General features: G+C 44.8%; 2 protein-coding genes across 2 annotated transcripts in view; both read right to left on the reverse strand.

Annotated features, from left to right (window-relative positions):
• Positions 1-343: 343 nt before the first annotated feature.
• On the reverse strand, positions 344-11,834 carry NOP2 (NOP2 nucleolar protein). The gene is given in 17 exon segments (XM_079141062.1): positions 344-719; positions 721-1,121; positions 3,095-3,323; positions 3,435-3,557; positions 3,680-3,769; positions 3,900-4,039; positions 4,631-4,771; positions 4,848-4,935; positions 6,249-6,338; positions 6,478-6,675; positions 6,776-6,935; positions 7,054-7,109; positions 9,143-9,369; positions 9,562-9,650; positions 9,826-9,871; positions 11,353-11,459; positions 11,681-11,834. Coding segments are annotated over 16 exon segments (2,406 nt in total). The 5' UTR covers positions 11,456-11,459; positions 11,681-11,834; the 3' UTR covers positions 344-494.
• A 1,619-nt stretch (positions 11,835-13,453) lies between these two features.
• CHD4 (chromodomain helicase DNA binding protein 4) overlaps positions 13,454-15,659 on the reverse strand; it is a gene marked incomplete at its 3' end in the record, with an annotated part of 28,591 nt that continues 26,385 nt past the window's right edge. The window contains 5 exon segments of the mRNA XM_079139879.1: positions 13,454-13,483; positions 13,617-13,664; positions 13,666-13,703; positions 13,706-13,780; positions 14,651-14,846. Of these exon segments, the coding sequence (XP_078996005.1) occupies positions 13,454-13,483; positions 13,617-13,664; positions 13,666-13,703; positions 13,706-13,780; positions 14,651-14,846 (387 nt within the window).

The raw sequence follows: 15,659 nt of genomic DNA on the forward strand, positions 1-15,659 counted from the left end.
GATGAGCCTTAAGACCTTTCCGGGTCTGAAGCTTAAGGACCAGCTCCTTCCTCACTGAAATTCAGGCAGGAGGTGCTTAAAATTCATGACTTCAAGTATTTCCTGAGTTTGGTGGCAGGAAGTACTTCTTTCCTACATCCCTGTTGTTCTTCTCTCCCCAAATACCCTAGTACTTGACTCCAAAGTTCTCCTACCCTGGGAAGATCAAGAGATGGCAGGAGCCTAAAACTGACTTGATACCTGTACTGTGATATTCAATTGTTTTCTCTCTTTGGAAGATCCCAGACGCAGCTCCCTCCAGCTGCTATACCATACCCAGTCCCCTCAAAAAACACAACCATAGTCAGAGGTGGTAAAATGTATATTAAATTTCATGTGAATGCACAACAGGGCAAGCATCCTTGCAGACGTAACAGTTCTAAACCAGTGACAATGGCAGTGAACCAAGCCCAGTCTAGTTTTCAACATCCACCTAAGCCAGCAGTGGCTGGCTGTTATTTCAAGGCAGTTTTCCTCCTCTTTGCTGGTGGGGGTCGGATGGAACTGAGGGGAGTCACAGTGGGAATATTAGATTCCTTGGGGGTGCCATTCTCCTTCAGGAAGGTAGATTTCTTCAAAGGCTGCTTTACCTTCTCAGCCTCTTTTGCCTTCCCAAGGAGCTGATCACTGTCCTTAGGCCTGGGGGTAGACTGAATCTGAGAAAGGGACAGCACAACAGGTATTTTCTGTGTCCATGCTTTTGGGAGGGGCATTCTGCTTCAGGAAGGCAGCTTTCTTGGAGGACTGCAATTTAGGTGCCTGTTGCCTTCGCCTCCCAATCACCTTTGGTTTCCTGACCACTTCAACTTTTCCAGTGGGCTGAATGCTACCTGGGAGCCTGGAGGAAGTTTGGGCCTTTATGACAGAAGGTACAACGGATACTCCTGAGACTGTGACTTTGGAGATGCCATTCAGCTTCTGGATGGAAGTCTTCTTGGGATGCTGCTGTTTCTGCAACTGCTTTGCTTTTGCAGCCCCTCTGGCCTTCTTGGCTAGTTGGCTGCTGTTCTCAGACTTGGGAGTGATCTGACTCTTTGGGTCAGACAAGTCTAGGTCTGTAGGAGTGGCTGTTGCAGAATTTCCTGGAGTTAGAATTAAACAGACAGTTTAAAGAAAATGGGCCTCATTTTAAATGGTGTTGATCATTTAAGAAAAAAAGAGGAGAGCTGGGCATAGTAGCAGATGCTTGTAATCCCAGCAGCTCTGGAGGCTAAGGCAGAACGATTCCAAGTTCAATGCCAGCCTCAGCAACTTCACCCTAAGCAACTCAGTGAGACCTTGTCTCAAAATTTAGGGGAAAAAAGGGCTGGGAACGTGGGTCAGTGGTTGAGCACCCCTGGGTTCAATCACTAATACCAAATATAAAATAAAAACAAGAACAAGTAGAGGTTATTAAAATGAGAATTGCTATCTCTTGGTCAAGTGCTCCACACAATTAGGGTTGGGGCTCAAGAGTTGACTACCTAGATTCACATCATTCTTATCACCTGGCCTTTACTAAAGTCCTACATGAAGCCAATCCTTGAGCTAAAGGTTTGTACAGGAAGCTGCACCCCCTTGAGGACAATAGATAACACCACATCCAAAGGAGGAGATGAGTCCCAGGATCTCCAGATTCAGAATAAACCAGAAACCCTTTAAATCAGAGAAAATAATTTTTTTTCTTAACATGGATTTTGATGAAATGGCAGGAAAATAAGCCACACCCACACAACTAGAAAAAAGCTAGTAAGACATCAATAAAGACACATATTAAAAATATACTTAAGTTATAGCAAAAGTTGCTATTAAGGTTTTGGTTTTTTGCTGTACTGGGGATTGAACAGAGATTCTTAACCACTTGAGCCACATCCCAACCCTTATTACTTTTAACTCTGAGACAGGGTCTCACTAAGCTGCTGAAGGTAGCTTTGAACTTGCAATCTTCCTGCCAAGTCTACCAAGCCCCTGGGATTAAAGGTGTGCACCAATGCACCCAACAACCATGATTTTTACTTTGAGGCAGGGTCTAAGTTGCCAAGGCTGGCCTCAAACTTGGGATCTTCCTGCCTCAGGCTTCCAACTCACTGGGAGTACAGGACTATACAACCATACCAGGCTATGTTAACATTCTGATGAGACTTTTGCAAGAGGTATTATTTATTTATTATTGTTTTTGGCACTGGGAATCAAACCCAGGAGTGCTTAACCACCAACCCACATCCCCAGCCCTTTTTATTTTGAGACAGGGTCTTGCCAAGTTGCTTAGGGCCTCGTTAAATTGCTAGGTCTGGCTTTGAACTTGTGATCCTCCTACCACAGCCTCCATCGCCAGGATTATAGACATGTGGCACCATGCCTGGCAACAGGCATTATTTTAAAAGATTAAAAAAAAAAAAAGAGAGATCTGGGGGTGTAGCTCAGTGACAAAACACTTGCCTAGAATAGGCAAGGCCTTGGGTTCCAGTCCCAGTAAGTGAGTGGAGTGGGGGGAAGGGGAGACATCAACTCAAATCAGTTTTGATTCAGAGAAGCTCTTCTGTCTTCCAAATAAACTCAGGGTTCTATCCCAGCATGCAAAGCTCTCAAGCCTATTTCAGAAATAAAACCCCACCATTCCCCTTGAGATGCAAGCAGCCTCCTCCAGATGGCTGAGGAAACGATCTGCAATTAGTGGGATAGGCTCACAGAATTGCTGATTGTTCTGTAAAGTCCTGTGTCAACCCAGTGCTGAGAATTCTAAAGCAGCAAAGGTGTATTAACATTGTCAACCTTGGGTCAAGAAAAAAAAGAAAAACCACAACCTGAAACTGGAATGCATTAGTGCTAAACCACTGGAGCCACTTGGTAGAATAAAGGGAAAGTCCCCTATGTGAACACATAAGCCCACCAAAATGGGGTCCCAAGCTCAAGAACAATATAGCTGGGATAAAAGGGGTCTCTCATTCAAGCGTGCAAAGGCTGAGATAAATAAGCCTCAATCCTTCCCTTTCCTGGAATCACACCACAAGGCCTCCTCCAGAAAGGTAGAAAGAACAAAAGCAGGAATGACCTGAACAAAGAGCAGATCACTTACCTGTTTGGGACTGAGGGACAGAATTGGAGAATTTCTTGAACTTGGCAATAAAGAAACCATCCATATTGTGGGTATGAGGGTAAAATCGCCTGGTGGAACGCAGAGTGGGGTGGAAACGCCTTTCTCGAAAACGGGTAAAACCTTCCTGGCCAAAGTCCAGGCCTGTGGGCACAAGCCGCACATTTCTCTTTTTCAAGGCATAATCTACCACCCATTCATTCTCTTCCACCTGGACATGTGGGGAAGACAAAAAGTCAATAGGAAGGAATAAGCAGAGCTCTTAGGGCCATATAGACTCCCAGTCCTGCCCTCCTTTGCTCTGCCACAGCAGATGCCTCACCATAATAGAACAGGTGCAATAGACAAGGTAACCTCCTGTCTTAGAAGTAGCATTGACAGAGTCAATAGCACTCAGGAGCAACTCTTTCTGAAGGTGAGCACAGCGCAGGATGTCCTTCTCATCCTGTCCGAAAGAGACCCAGGATTGAGGGAATTTCACAAGGCTATCAGGAAAAGTGAGCCATTACCTGCCTAGGGTGCTCCTTGACCTTCACTCCAGCTCTGTAAGATTACCCAACTCCTCACCTTGTTAGTCTTCACAGTTGGATCCTTAGAGATGACCCCAGTGCCACTACAGGGAGCATCCAGCAGTACTCGGTCAAAGCCCCCAACCACCTGGGAAAAGAGGTAGTAAATTAGATGTACTTTGCAAACTGCAGTGTACCATTTATTTCCCAGGTGTGAATCTAAACAATGTCAAGAGGAGGAAGGTAAACTGGAGACACACACAGAAGGAGAGTCCCACCTTGGGAAACTGGCGCCCATCATAGTGGCTAATAACGGTGTTAGTGACTCCCAACCGGTGCAGGTTGCCCACGACACTCTTCAGCCGCTCAGCATTGGCATCATTGGCAAGGATCACACCAGTGTTTTTCATCAGCTGGGCTACAGGAAAGGAGGGCCCCAGTGCTGAGCAGCCAGCTCCTTTGCTTCTACACTTGGTACCCACCCACCAGACTAGGAACCCACAGGTGAAATCTTACTACTTCAAGGCAAACTCCCCTCCCAATAAGAACAGCTCTCAACTGCCTACTATATAAGTCTACCCAGCCTACACTGGCTTCTGGTGCTAAGCAAGCCTACCAAATAGATTTCTATTTTTACTGAACATCTTTCTGGTCCTACAGACTAAATTACTTCTGTTAAGTGATATAGCTCAATCAAATGGTTTTGACTGCTTCTACATACTAAACACTGTGCCAAGGACTTCTAAATGCATCATGTCAACCCTTGCAACCCAAGAAAAATATAATAGCCAACCCAAGCACAATTACGATGTCATTTTATGGGTAACTAAAAAGAATCAGAAGCTTGCCCAAAGTCAGATAGGTAGTAAGTGGCACAGCCAACACTGGAGTCCAGGCCAACTCTGCTAGCTGCCTGTACACCGAGTTCCATGAGCACTAGGTGAATCACCAATCCTGTCTACTTTCAAAAGAATCAAATAAAGTCTACCCCAAACTGCCCTTCTCATACCTATGTAGCTGGTCTTTCCTCCAGGGGCACAACACATGTCCAGGATCCGCTCATGTTCCTGAGGCGCCAAGGCCATGACAGGCAACATGCTGGAGGCTCCTTGCAACATGTAGTGTCCAGCCAGGTATTCGGGAGTAGCACCTGTGGAGGACGACCACCTTGTGATATGCTGGAACAAGGACAAGAGCAGAAGGGCTACTGGGCAGGGTACACTTACCAATGGGCACCGAAGAATCATATACAACCAGTCCAGTCTTTGACCATTTGCCCAAAGGATCCAAGTTAACCCCACGATTGATTAGAGCCTGAAGATAAAAAGGATGAAGATTTGAAGGTTTCACAGATTACTCAGAAAACAGAAACATGAAAACCTGGTCCTACCAATAGGTTAATGGCATAATTCCTGCAATGCTCACTCACAAGAGCCAACGAAGACTCACAGGGTAGCATCTCCCCCCTCATCCTATCCCATGATGCCTATTTTTCTCTAACTTTTTGTTTTTACAGTGTTGAAGAATGACCCAGGGTCTTGTATATGCCAGGTAAGTGGGCTAACCTCAGGCCTCTGCACTTTTTTCTTAACCTCAGACTCCTAACTCAAGCTCTGAACTCCATCCCAATGGAGCAGACTACAATCTCCTGTTCTTTCACTTCTGAGAAGTGGACTCTAATTTTCCAAGAAGTTTAGATCCCTCCCACACTAAAATTTAATGTTACTAGTTACAGCACATTAAAGGTAGTTACTGGGTTATCTTCCCATCAGGAGACACATAATACACGAGTCTAAGTATTAAAATAGGAGTAATCTGGGATCTCCGAATCCTTGGAAATAGCTTAAAACACTGTATACCAGGTACAGTGGTGCACACTTGTAATCCCAGTTACTCAAGAGGCAAGGGCAGAAGGATTCCATGTTCAAGGCTAGCCTGGGCAACTTACGGTACCTTGCCTCAAAATAAAGAAAGGGTCAAGCATGGTAATCCCAGCACCTCTGAAGGTCAAGGCAGGAGGATCACAAGTTTGAGACCAGCCTCAGCAACTTAGCAAGACCCTATCTCAAAATAAATAAAAAGGACTGTGAATGGGGCTGGGGTTGTGGCTCAGTGGTGGAGCACTTGCCTAGCATGTGTGAGGCACTGGGTTCAATTCTCAGCACCACATATAAATAAATGAATAAAGGTTCATCAACCACTAAAAAAATAAACAAACAATAAAAAATAAAAAAGACTGCAAATGTAGCTCAGTGTTCAAGTGTCCCTGGTTTCAATTCCCAATACTGTAATAAACATCAATATGCATGTATGCCTTTTTCTGAGGACAGGTATGTTTCCCCAGCTTCTCAATACTCTTCCTCCAATTTCCTTAGAAGGCAGTCATTTAACCTGATGCAGAAGTCTCATCCCAGTCGCAGTGAGAGGTTGGAAAGATGAATTCTCCACTTCAGAGGTCCAGGCCCTCAGCCTGTCAGTCAGTCACTAGGCCTCTCATAAGCTTGCCTTCTGGGATCGTGTTTACATCAAGATATGCTTAGATCCTAAGAACCCACCTAGTGAGGTCGGGCAGGGAAGCCCCACCATTAGCAGAGGTTGGTCCCTCCCTGAGATATACAAACCCTCACCTGAGCAAGGTCTCTGCGCCGGGTTTTCAAGGTATTGGTCCGGAGGGTGATGGGCCGAGGCACCTCGTTAGCTTCTAAGAACTCTATCAGCTAGGTTGGAAGACAAGATATCAAGGACTAAGGCTAGCCAAGCAGCTCAGTCAAACCAAGAGAGCAAGGGAACTAAATGTCCTATTCACACCAGGTAAAAAGGTTAAAAAAAAGAAGAGGCATTGGATTGTCTCAGTACCTCAGATAGAGGGAAGAGCTCCATGAACTTGCCAAGCAGGAAGTTTCCATAGGAGTAATAAGTGGCCAGATCCTTCTGAAGCCGATTCAGATATTCAGAACGAGACCGACCTTTTTCCCGCTGAACCCCAAAATCCTGCAGCACTCCCACTATATCCTGAATCCGCTTGTGAACTTGTAGCAGGTCCAGAGCATGGGCATGTGGGCCTGTTAAGGTACTGTTTCATGAAGTCCTAAGGCTAGGAAAGCTTCTCTCTCCCAAGCACCTTCCTCCTACCCTCACCCAGCACTGGAAGGATATCCTGCTCCATCTCCCCAGCAGGGGGCAGCACAAATGGCTCCTCATCATCCACATTGATCACCAGGCTCCCATCCGCCTCATCATTCTTTGTGGGGCCTGATTCAGGGGACACGTCCTCCTCCTCTTCCTCTTCATCAGTCTCCTCACTCCACTGGCCCCTAGAAAGAGGTCCAGAAACAGTGATTCAGAAACCAAAACAGACACCTCCACTTTCCTCACAGCCTCCTCCACCCCAGCTGCTGCCTATCCTCTATCCCAACAGTTTCCAAAACTCACCCAGCAGCAGCTTCCTGGGCCTTCTGCTTCTGAGCAGCTCTTTCAATGGGCAGTAACTGAAACAAGAGACGAGGAGCTGGTAACACAAGCCCATACCACCCTTCCAACATCCCATGTATTTTATTTTTCACTACACATAAACCTAACACTTGTTCTCAGAAGCAAATATGGAAGTTGAAGAAGGGGCTGGGTAAAGCTCAGAGAAAGTGCTTGGAAAAAAAGAATGAAGAAGAAAGGAGGATGGAAGGGAAAGAAAGAATGGATGGATGAATTTGATATGATACCAATCATTTTAAATGACTCATTAAAAGGGCTCATTACACTCTTCTTTCTACTTTCTACTTTCTTCTTTCTACTTTTTTTCTTTCCCTTTTTTGGGGTGGTATCAGGGATTGAACTCAGGGGCACTCAAGCACTGAGGCACATCCCCATTCCTATTTTGTATTTTATGTAGAGACAAAGTCTCAATGAGTTGCTTAGCATCTCAATTTTGCTGAGGTTGGTTTTAAACTCTCGATCCTCCTGCCTCAGCCTCCTGAGCCACTGGGATTATAGGCATGAGCCACTGTGCCTGGCTGTATTTTCCTTTTTATAAAAAATTTTAGTTGTAGATGGATACATACCTTTATTTACTTATTTTTATGTGGTGCTGAAGATGAAACCCAGTGCCTCACATGTGCCAGGCAAGTGCTCTACCACTGAGCTATAAGCCCAGCCCCGTGTGTTTCCTTGTTAAGAAAAAATTTGAAGCTGGGTGTGGTATGCACATGCCTATAATTCCAGCAACTTGGGAGGATGAGGCAGGAGGGATAGCAAGTTCAAAGTCAGCATCAATAACTTAGCAAGGCCCTTATGTGGCTTATTGAAACCCCGTCTCAAAAAAAAAAAAAAAAAAGACTGAGGATATGGCTCAGTGGGTTCCCCTGGGTTCCATTGCCAGTAACAAAAAACAAAACCAAAAAAAGAACTATCATCTACAGTATTACTGACTATTTTGGAAGTTTCCAGAGTTTATGGGCATTGTGATGCACATGGTGCTTGCAAAACTGATAACTCTACAGATAAAAGGGGGCTGTGGGAAAGAATGCTCTTTTTTATTCTATACAATTCTAGACTGAATTTTTGTAATACATGTTAATTACATAAGCTACCTTCTTGCACCTCATAAAAAAACCTTTGCCTACATTTTGGAGTACCTTCTAAAACAGGGAAGTACCAGGACAAAAGAAGGAAACTTAAATTCTGAAGGTCTTACTATGTTAACCAGGCTGGCTTCCAACTACTGAACTTAAGTGATTCTCCTGCCTCAGTTTCCTGAGTAGCTGGAACGAATAGGTGTACACCAATATATCCAGCCTCAAAGAAATGTTTTAAAATTATCAGGAATTGTTTTATTAAAAATGTGTGTGCAGCCAGGTGTGGTGGCTCACACCTGTAATCCCAGTGGCTAGGGAGGCTGGGACAGGAGGATCACAAGTTCAAAGCCAGATTCAGCAACAGTGAGGCGCTAAACAACTCATTGAGAACCTGTCTCTTAAAGAAAATATAAAAAAGGGCTGAGGATGTAGCTCAGTGGTCAAGAGCTCCTGAGTTCAATCCCTGGTACCAAAAAAAAAAAAAAAAAAGTGTTGGCAAGTCTATTCCCATAAATGGTGCACACTCACCAGCAATGAGCATTCTCGTTTTTTAAAAATGCTGTGTTCTACAGCTCTTTCAAACTTGTGCATACACTGAGAGAGAATATAAGGCAGGAGAGAAACAGTAATGGATCACTAGAATCTCTTCAGTCAGGCTGTCCTTGTCACCAAGGAATAATCTCAAGAATCTGAACAGAGGGGCTGGGGATATAGTACAGCAGGTAGAGTGCTTGCCTCGCATGCGCAAGGCCCTGGGTTCACTCTCCTGCACCACAAAAAAAAAAAAAAAAAAAAAAGCTAATTTGGGCTGGGATGAGGCTCAGTGGCAAAGCGTCTGCCTTGCATTCGCAAAGCCCTGGGTTCGACCCCCAGTTCCAAAAAAAAAAAAAAAGAATCTGGACAGAAACTGAAAGACAGATTCCTTTCTGAATACCCAGGAAGGTGAATCTTACCTTTTCGCCTTCATCCTCTGAGTTGGAGTCAGCTCCATAGTCATCTACCATATCAGCATCACTGTCCTCAGAGTCCCACAGGTCCCCCTGGTTCACAATACCATCTTCTTCAGAGTCTTCCTCATTCTCTTCCTCATCACTACTATGGTTTGGTGCTAAGCGCTTCTTGCCTTGACCAATATTAAATAAGGACTGAGCATCCTTCTTTTCAAGTGTCTGGACCACTCCTGCAAAGATTTCCAAGGGTTTGAAGAATCCTGGACTAATGGCAACCACATTCCCCTGCCCCACACCCCTGGATCCTGTACTTTTTACAGGATATCTTTTGGCTCTTCTTCTCATTCCAGAAATGCTCAGCAAGTACTTCCCTACCATATAGGGAAGCTTCTATATAGCATCAAGCTTCTATTTTCACTGACCTTTTGATAGCTTTCCAGGCAATGGTTTGGCCCCAAAAGACTTACAAGTCTTCGGGACTTCAACAGACCCAAACCTCCTCTTGGCTGCTCTAAAAAGATATAACAAGTAAGGAAACAGGAACATCTCCAGACTCTACCACCTCCCATTACAGGGAAATATAACAGTTCACCCATCAGACCTCTTGCTCAACTTTAACCTCAACCAAGTGGCTAAAGATAAGCAGCCCCAATTTAATCTTCATAAGTCTGGACATCCACATTTACCTCTTTCGAGCCCGACTAGACAGTCTCTTGGAATTTTCATCACCAGCTATTAAAAAAAAAAGGCAAACAGGAGGTTACAGAAAAAAATAGAAATAGGAACAGAAATAGAAGCAAACAGGATTAGTAGACTAATTATACGGAGACGGATGTGTGGATGCATGAATAGCACACATACTTAGCACGTTTGAAGCACTAGATTAGATTAGATCCTCAGCATGGCAAAACAAACAAATAAAATAGATTAACTCACTCCATTGAACTTTTCTAGGTACTGGATAAAAAATGTAAAGGAGGGGCTGAAACTACAGTTCAGAGGTAAAGCATAGATTAGTATATACAACTGCTTCCATCCACACCACGCTCCCCCCCACACACACAAAATGATGGGAGGAGGCTGGGGTTGTGGCTCAGTGGTAGAGCGCTTGCCTAGCATGTATGAGGCACCAGGCTCGATTCTCAGCACCACATATAAATAAAGGTTCACTGACAACTAAAAAATATTAAGAAAAAAAAGGAATAGGAGATGACACAACATATGATCATTCAATAACCAAATCCAAACTGGGCCTTCCTCCAGGTTTCAATAACAGCATCACATCACCATTCTGATGGTTCAAATTTATCTTTTCTTCTGCCCTTTCCTTTACTCTCAGTTTATTTTAGTTACCAACTACAATGGCCTTTCATCTCATTAAGGTTTTTTTTTTTTTAATACATTCTCCAAGAATTAAAAGGTGCACATTTCAGTGTGCCTATCACTTAACTTCTCAGCATGCACTTCCTTAACAGTGCCTCTCTAACAGGACATTAAGATGAAGAATTGACACCATGTGTCCAAAGAGTTCAGAGTAGTGCATAGAATTTGTTAATACCTCAATAAACTCCACCTTTTATCTAATGCCAGACAGAAACTACCTGTGCAGCTGTCTCTCCCACCAGTCTTCCATAAAAGAGACTACTCACCATGTCAGAATCAGACCCATGCTTTCCCATTTCCATCCCTTCCATCAGGCAATTCTGTGACTGACCAGTCCCCTCCCCAATTTCTACTTGCTAAAATGTTACTTTTTTTGTTTGGTACGGGAAATGGAACCCAGAGATACTTTACCACTGAGCCACATCCCCAGTCATTTTTATTTTGAGACTGGATCTCACTAAGTTGCTGAGGTTGGCCTCAAACTTGCAATCCTCCTGTCTCAGCTTCTCAAGTCACTGGGATTACAGGCCTGTGCAACCCTGCTCTGTTACCCATTTTTCAAAACCCAGTTTAACAAAACCTAAATTCTTCAGGAGACCCCTCATCCTCTGAACTCTTACAATGTTAAACAGCACCTCTCCTTGCTTAGGTACTTGTGTCCCTGTTGCACCCTCTAAACACTGATGAGAGTGTTCCAATCATACTTAATTCCTAATAACTCATACGAGAATGTCGAACCTGAACTGAGAATGAACGCAGATTTAAAAGGGAACGGGATTAAAATACAGAATAGTTCAAAAGCTGGGGGACCAGGGGTCTATGACACTTACCTGCAGGCAAGAACCTGACCAGTTCTGTCTCGGCACCCTTTTGTTTTCGGGCCTTTCTGCCAGGACCGCGCTTCTCCTTCGTAGGGTCTAACTTGCGCCCCATGGTACTGAAGAAAAGAAAACACGAGAAGGTGGCGTTGTGCCCGTTGGAAAAGGTACCGGGACATAGGCCCGGCAATACAAGAGTGGGAAAGGGCAGCCCGACCGGCTCCTCGAGGCCGGAACAAACCACCCGCCAACAGCCCCGGGCCTGCAGTCTCTCTCCAGGCCCCAGCTCCCGTTCACGTCGGCACAGCTACCTTTCGTCCCATAATTCCTGCAGACCCACCTAAAGATTTGGTTTACTGAGAGGGATTCAAGCCCGAGACACGACCTCGTAGCACAGCGCAGCGCCACTCCACGTGCACCGGGATAGGTGTTCTTAACCACTAGCTGCGGAAGCGTCTTGCGCAGGCGCACGAGGCGTTAAGCCCGCGGCTCCGCCTCTTCCGGCCGCAGCACCGGAACGGATGCCCGATTGGGGACTTGCGGAGTGGCCCTGGAAGGCGGCCCCGCTCCTCAACGCGTCTGGTGGAGAGAAACCCGTACTGGACAAGATCTCGGCGAGACAGCCTCTCCTTCACCACCACGGCTTTTTGCTACACGCCAGGCTACATTCGGAAAAACCGATCTCCTGAAAGCGGCCCCTCCCCTCAAGCCAGGGAACAACAGTGGTCCTCCCTCTGCATCCTTTACCCTATATCCAGCCTGAAGATTATTGAACACTTGCTTCTTATTCTCAACCCTATGACTAGGAAGCCCCTTCCTGTGGACGCCAGACCCCCCGTCCCAGGTAAGATTTCCTCTTATCCTGAGTTCACCTCAGGTCAGGGAGACTTCTTCCATCCCCGTGTCACTCAACATGAAAAACCTACTCAGGGACTGGGGATATAGTTCATTTGGAAGAGTGCTTGCCTTGCATGCACAAGGTCTTGGGTTCAATCCCCAGCACTATTTAAAAAAAAAAAAAAAAAAAAAAACCTACTTGATCTTCCTACAAATTAACACTGGTGTTTAGTAGGTATTAGAAACTTAATGCTGGAGTAATATAGCTCAGTGGTAGAGCCACCTGCAGGGCATTTAGGGGGTCCTGGGTTCAGTCTCCAGCACAGGAATAATAAAGCCGTTCCAAGCACCTTCCTGGTTTTATCTTCACACCCTGTGAAAGTAGATGTCTTTATGGATGTGAAATATTGGCCCAGGTAAGTTAAAACAACCTGCTCAAGGTCAAAGAGCCATGAAATGGTGCAGGCAGATTTACAGCCTCATTTTCTACAGGTTGTTTTTCTTGGTCCAGAGCACAGCGGGTGCACATACACAGAACAAGGCTCTTCAGGGGTGAGGCAGCCCTTAGTTTTCAAACTACATAGTTCCTGGGCCTCCTGCCATATGGACACATCCTTCCACCTGTACCTATACCCACACTGAACCAGAGCACTAAAATACAAGGAAACTTTTATTTTCAATTTTCATGAAGAAATTTGCTGTTTTTTTTTTTTTTTTATGCTTTTGGTCTTTTTCCTTTTTTTTTGTTTTTGTTTTTGTTTTTCCACTTTATTTCATTTTAGCCGCTCAGTGGCTGGAGCCGCTGGGTTTTCCTGGTATTAAAAGATGCCAACAGAGGTAGCTGTGTCTCACCCAGGGGCCCGGCCACTCTGATACCCCAAAGGGAGAAAACTCAAAAATAAACCAACAAAATAAACCAAAAAGAGGAAGAAATTCAGATCATTTTCTTAAGCCTGGCAGGAACCCACGACAGTTTGTATGTAACGGACGTTACAGTGGGGAGAAGCCAGGGTCCAAAAGAAGGCCAGCCCGCCAGCTCCCTGCAGATGGCGCCGGCGCTACTGCTGCTTGTCTCTCCAGCAGGAAGGGCACCACTGCCCCTCACTCCCTCCCCTCCCCCAGAGTATGGGGGCTGTTCCTTTACAACATGAGATGGGCAGAGGTCAGAGTCTCTCAGGCCCCCAGGGGAGAAGCTGGACAAGAGAAAGTGAGGAAGGTCACTGCTCAGCGATGGAGGTGGTATCCTCAATCCAGATCTTCACTGCTGCTGGGCTACCTATAGTGAAAGAGAGCCAAGAGTCAGATTCTAAAACATAAAAATCTACCTGATACCCAGGGAGCTCACTGACAGCCCAGTAATAAAGGTAGGAACACAGAGTAAAGTTAAAGTTTCCAGAATGGTTCTGTGAGAAGAGCTGGTAAAATGAAAATTTTCCTACCTGCTGTGGAGGAGGTTCTGGTGCCCGGTTTGCCAGGCGGCTGAGAATTGTTACGCTCTGACATCTGTAACCTCACAGCAACTGGGGAATTCGGGCAATGGTAGCTGGAAGTCGAGTCACATCAGCTTTCATGTCACTTAGCAGTTCTTCCAGCTGTTTAAGAACTGCAGAGGGAAATAAAGAAGTGGTGAGCTATGGTGGTCAAGATGGAGATCCTTCTAACAATAGTAGACCAGACCCCACCACTACAATGACCAAGTGACTGTGATATGTTGCTGTCTTTTGTCTGAGTCACCTGACCTGACCATCAGCCATGCTCAAATTTCCTACTCCTCATACTAGTTCCAGTTTGTTCATGATTCTGGTTTTTAATTGTTTTTGTATTGGAGATTTACTCTACCACTGAGCTCACTTCCAAACCCTTTATATTTTTTACTTTGAGATAGGGTCTTGCTAAATTGTCCAGGTTGGCCTCAAACTTGCCTCAGCCTCCCACCTCCTGATTCTCTGGGATTACATTGTACCCAGCTGATGATCAATCTGCTTCTTTAAGTCACTTAACACTCATTATCCCTTGCTCTCTATTGTCTGTATTTTCTCCACTTCTTGAGAAAAGCTTATTCTTATTGTTTCCTTTTCACACTCTCACCTACCTTCTCCCACTTCCTTTTATATAAACAGCCTTCTTTTTCTCACTGCACCCTGCACCTCCTCATAATGTTTTACTTAATTAGAAATAAAATGTTCAAAGGGATCTAGAATTTGATGGCATCTTAAATCACCTGAAATTACATCTTAAGTATCCCAGATGATACTCTATTATTCTGCTTTGCTATCTCATGAACATTAATATATTAAAAGAGGCAAAGAATTACTGTCCTTAACTGTCTCTAGGGCAAAGATCCTCAGTACATCCTAAGCTCCCTGACAAGCAGGCTCTGAAAAAGGTCTGGGAACAAGAAGCATGGATTTTGAGGAGGTTAGTGGAGAAGGGAAGCTGAATCCAGCTAGGAGGCAGGAGAGCCACTGGCTACCTTTGTGCAGGACTGCATTGGCTGGCTTGTTTCCTGCCATCGACTCCTTGGACAGGTGCTGATGACTTTCTGCCAAACACTCCACCTCAGCAAAGCGGGTATTTAGGGCCATGGAAGGGTGAGAGGGGTCCTCTGACATGTTCAGGTAAGCTGCCCGGCGCAGTTGCTCCTCAATCACCAGGGCTTGTTCTAAGAGCTGGAGAGGGATAAACAGGAGATGGGGAGTTGAACTTATGCTTTGACCATTTTTAATGGACCTCTCAGCTCACCTGTTCATATAGGTAATGAGAACCTACAAAGAACTTCAGGATGGCTCCTCAACACCACTCCTCACACTCAAGCAGTTTGACATTAACACTCCCTTTTTCTTTCCCATTGGAGGTTATGTTTTTACATATATCTATTATTTTATACAAAAATTATTAAAATAAAAAACCTCAAATTTTAAAAATACAGAATGTAGAAAGAATTAAAATGTTAGTATTCTGATGTTCTTTCAAGAGTTTTCTATGTATTCCTATTTACATAATTGAGGTTATATTATATACACATCCATGTTGTTTCACTCAAGGTTACAGAGTAAGCATCTTTCTTTAACATTAACCACTCTTTTTTTTGGAGGGGGTGGGGAGCAGTACAGAGGATTAAACATAGAAGGCACTTTACCACTGAGCTACATCCCCAGGCCAGTTTTTTTTTTTTTTTTTTTTTTTTTGGTGCTGTGGATTGAACCCAGGGCCTTGTATATGACAGCCAAGCACTCTACCAACTGAGCTATATCCCCAGCCCTCCAGTTTATTTTTTGAGAGAGGGTCTCACTAAGTTGTCCAGGCTGGCCTCAAAGCTGGATCCTTCTGCCTCAGCCTCCCCAGCAGCTGGGAGTAGCCTGGGCTGCAGGTATACTCCACTCTTGCTTGGCAAAAACAATTTTTTAATAGTTGCATGGTAATTCATCCTATGGATACATGTACCATTATCATTTAGGTTCTTTTACTCCTTAAAAATATTT

Source organism: Sciurus vulgaris, assembly GCF_902686455.1.
Source record: "Sciurus vulgaris genome assembly, chromosome: 5".
NCBI classification, from domain to species: Eukaryota; Metazoa; Chordata; class Mammalia; order Rodentia; family Sciuridae; genus Sciurus; species Sciurus vulgaris.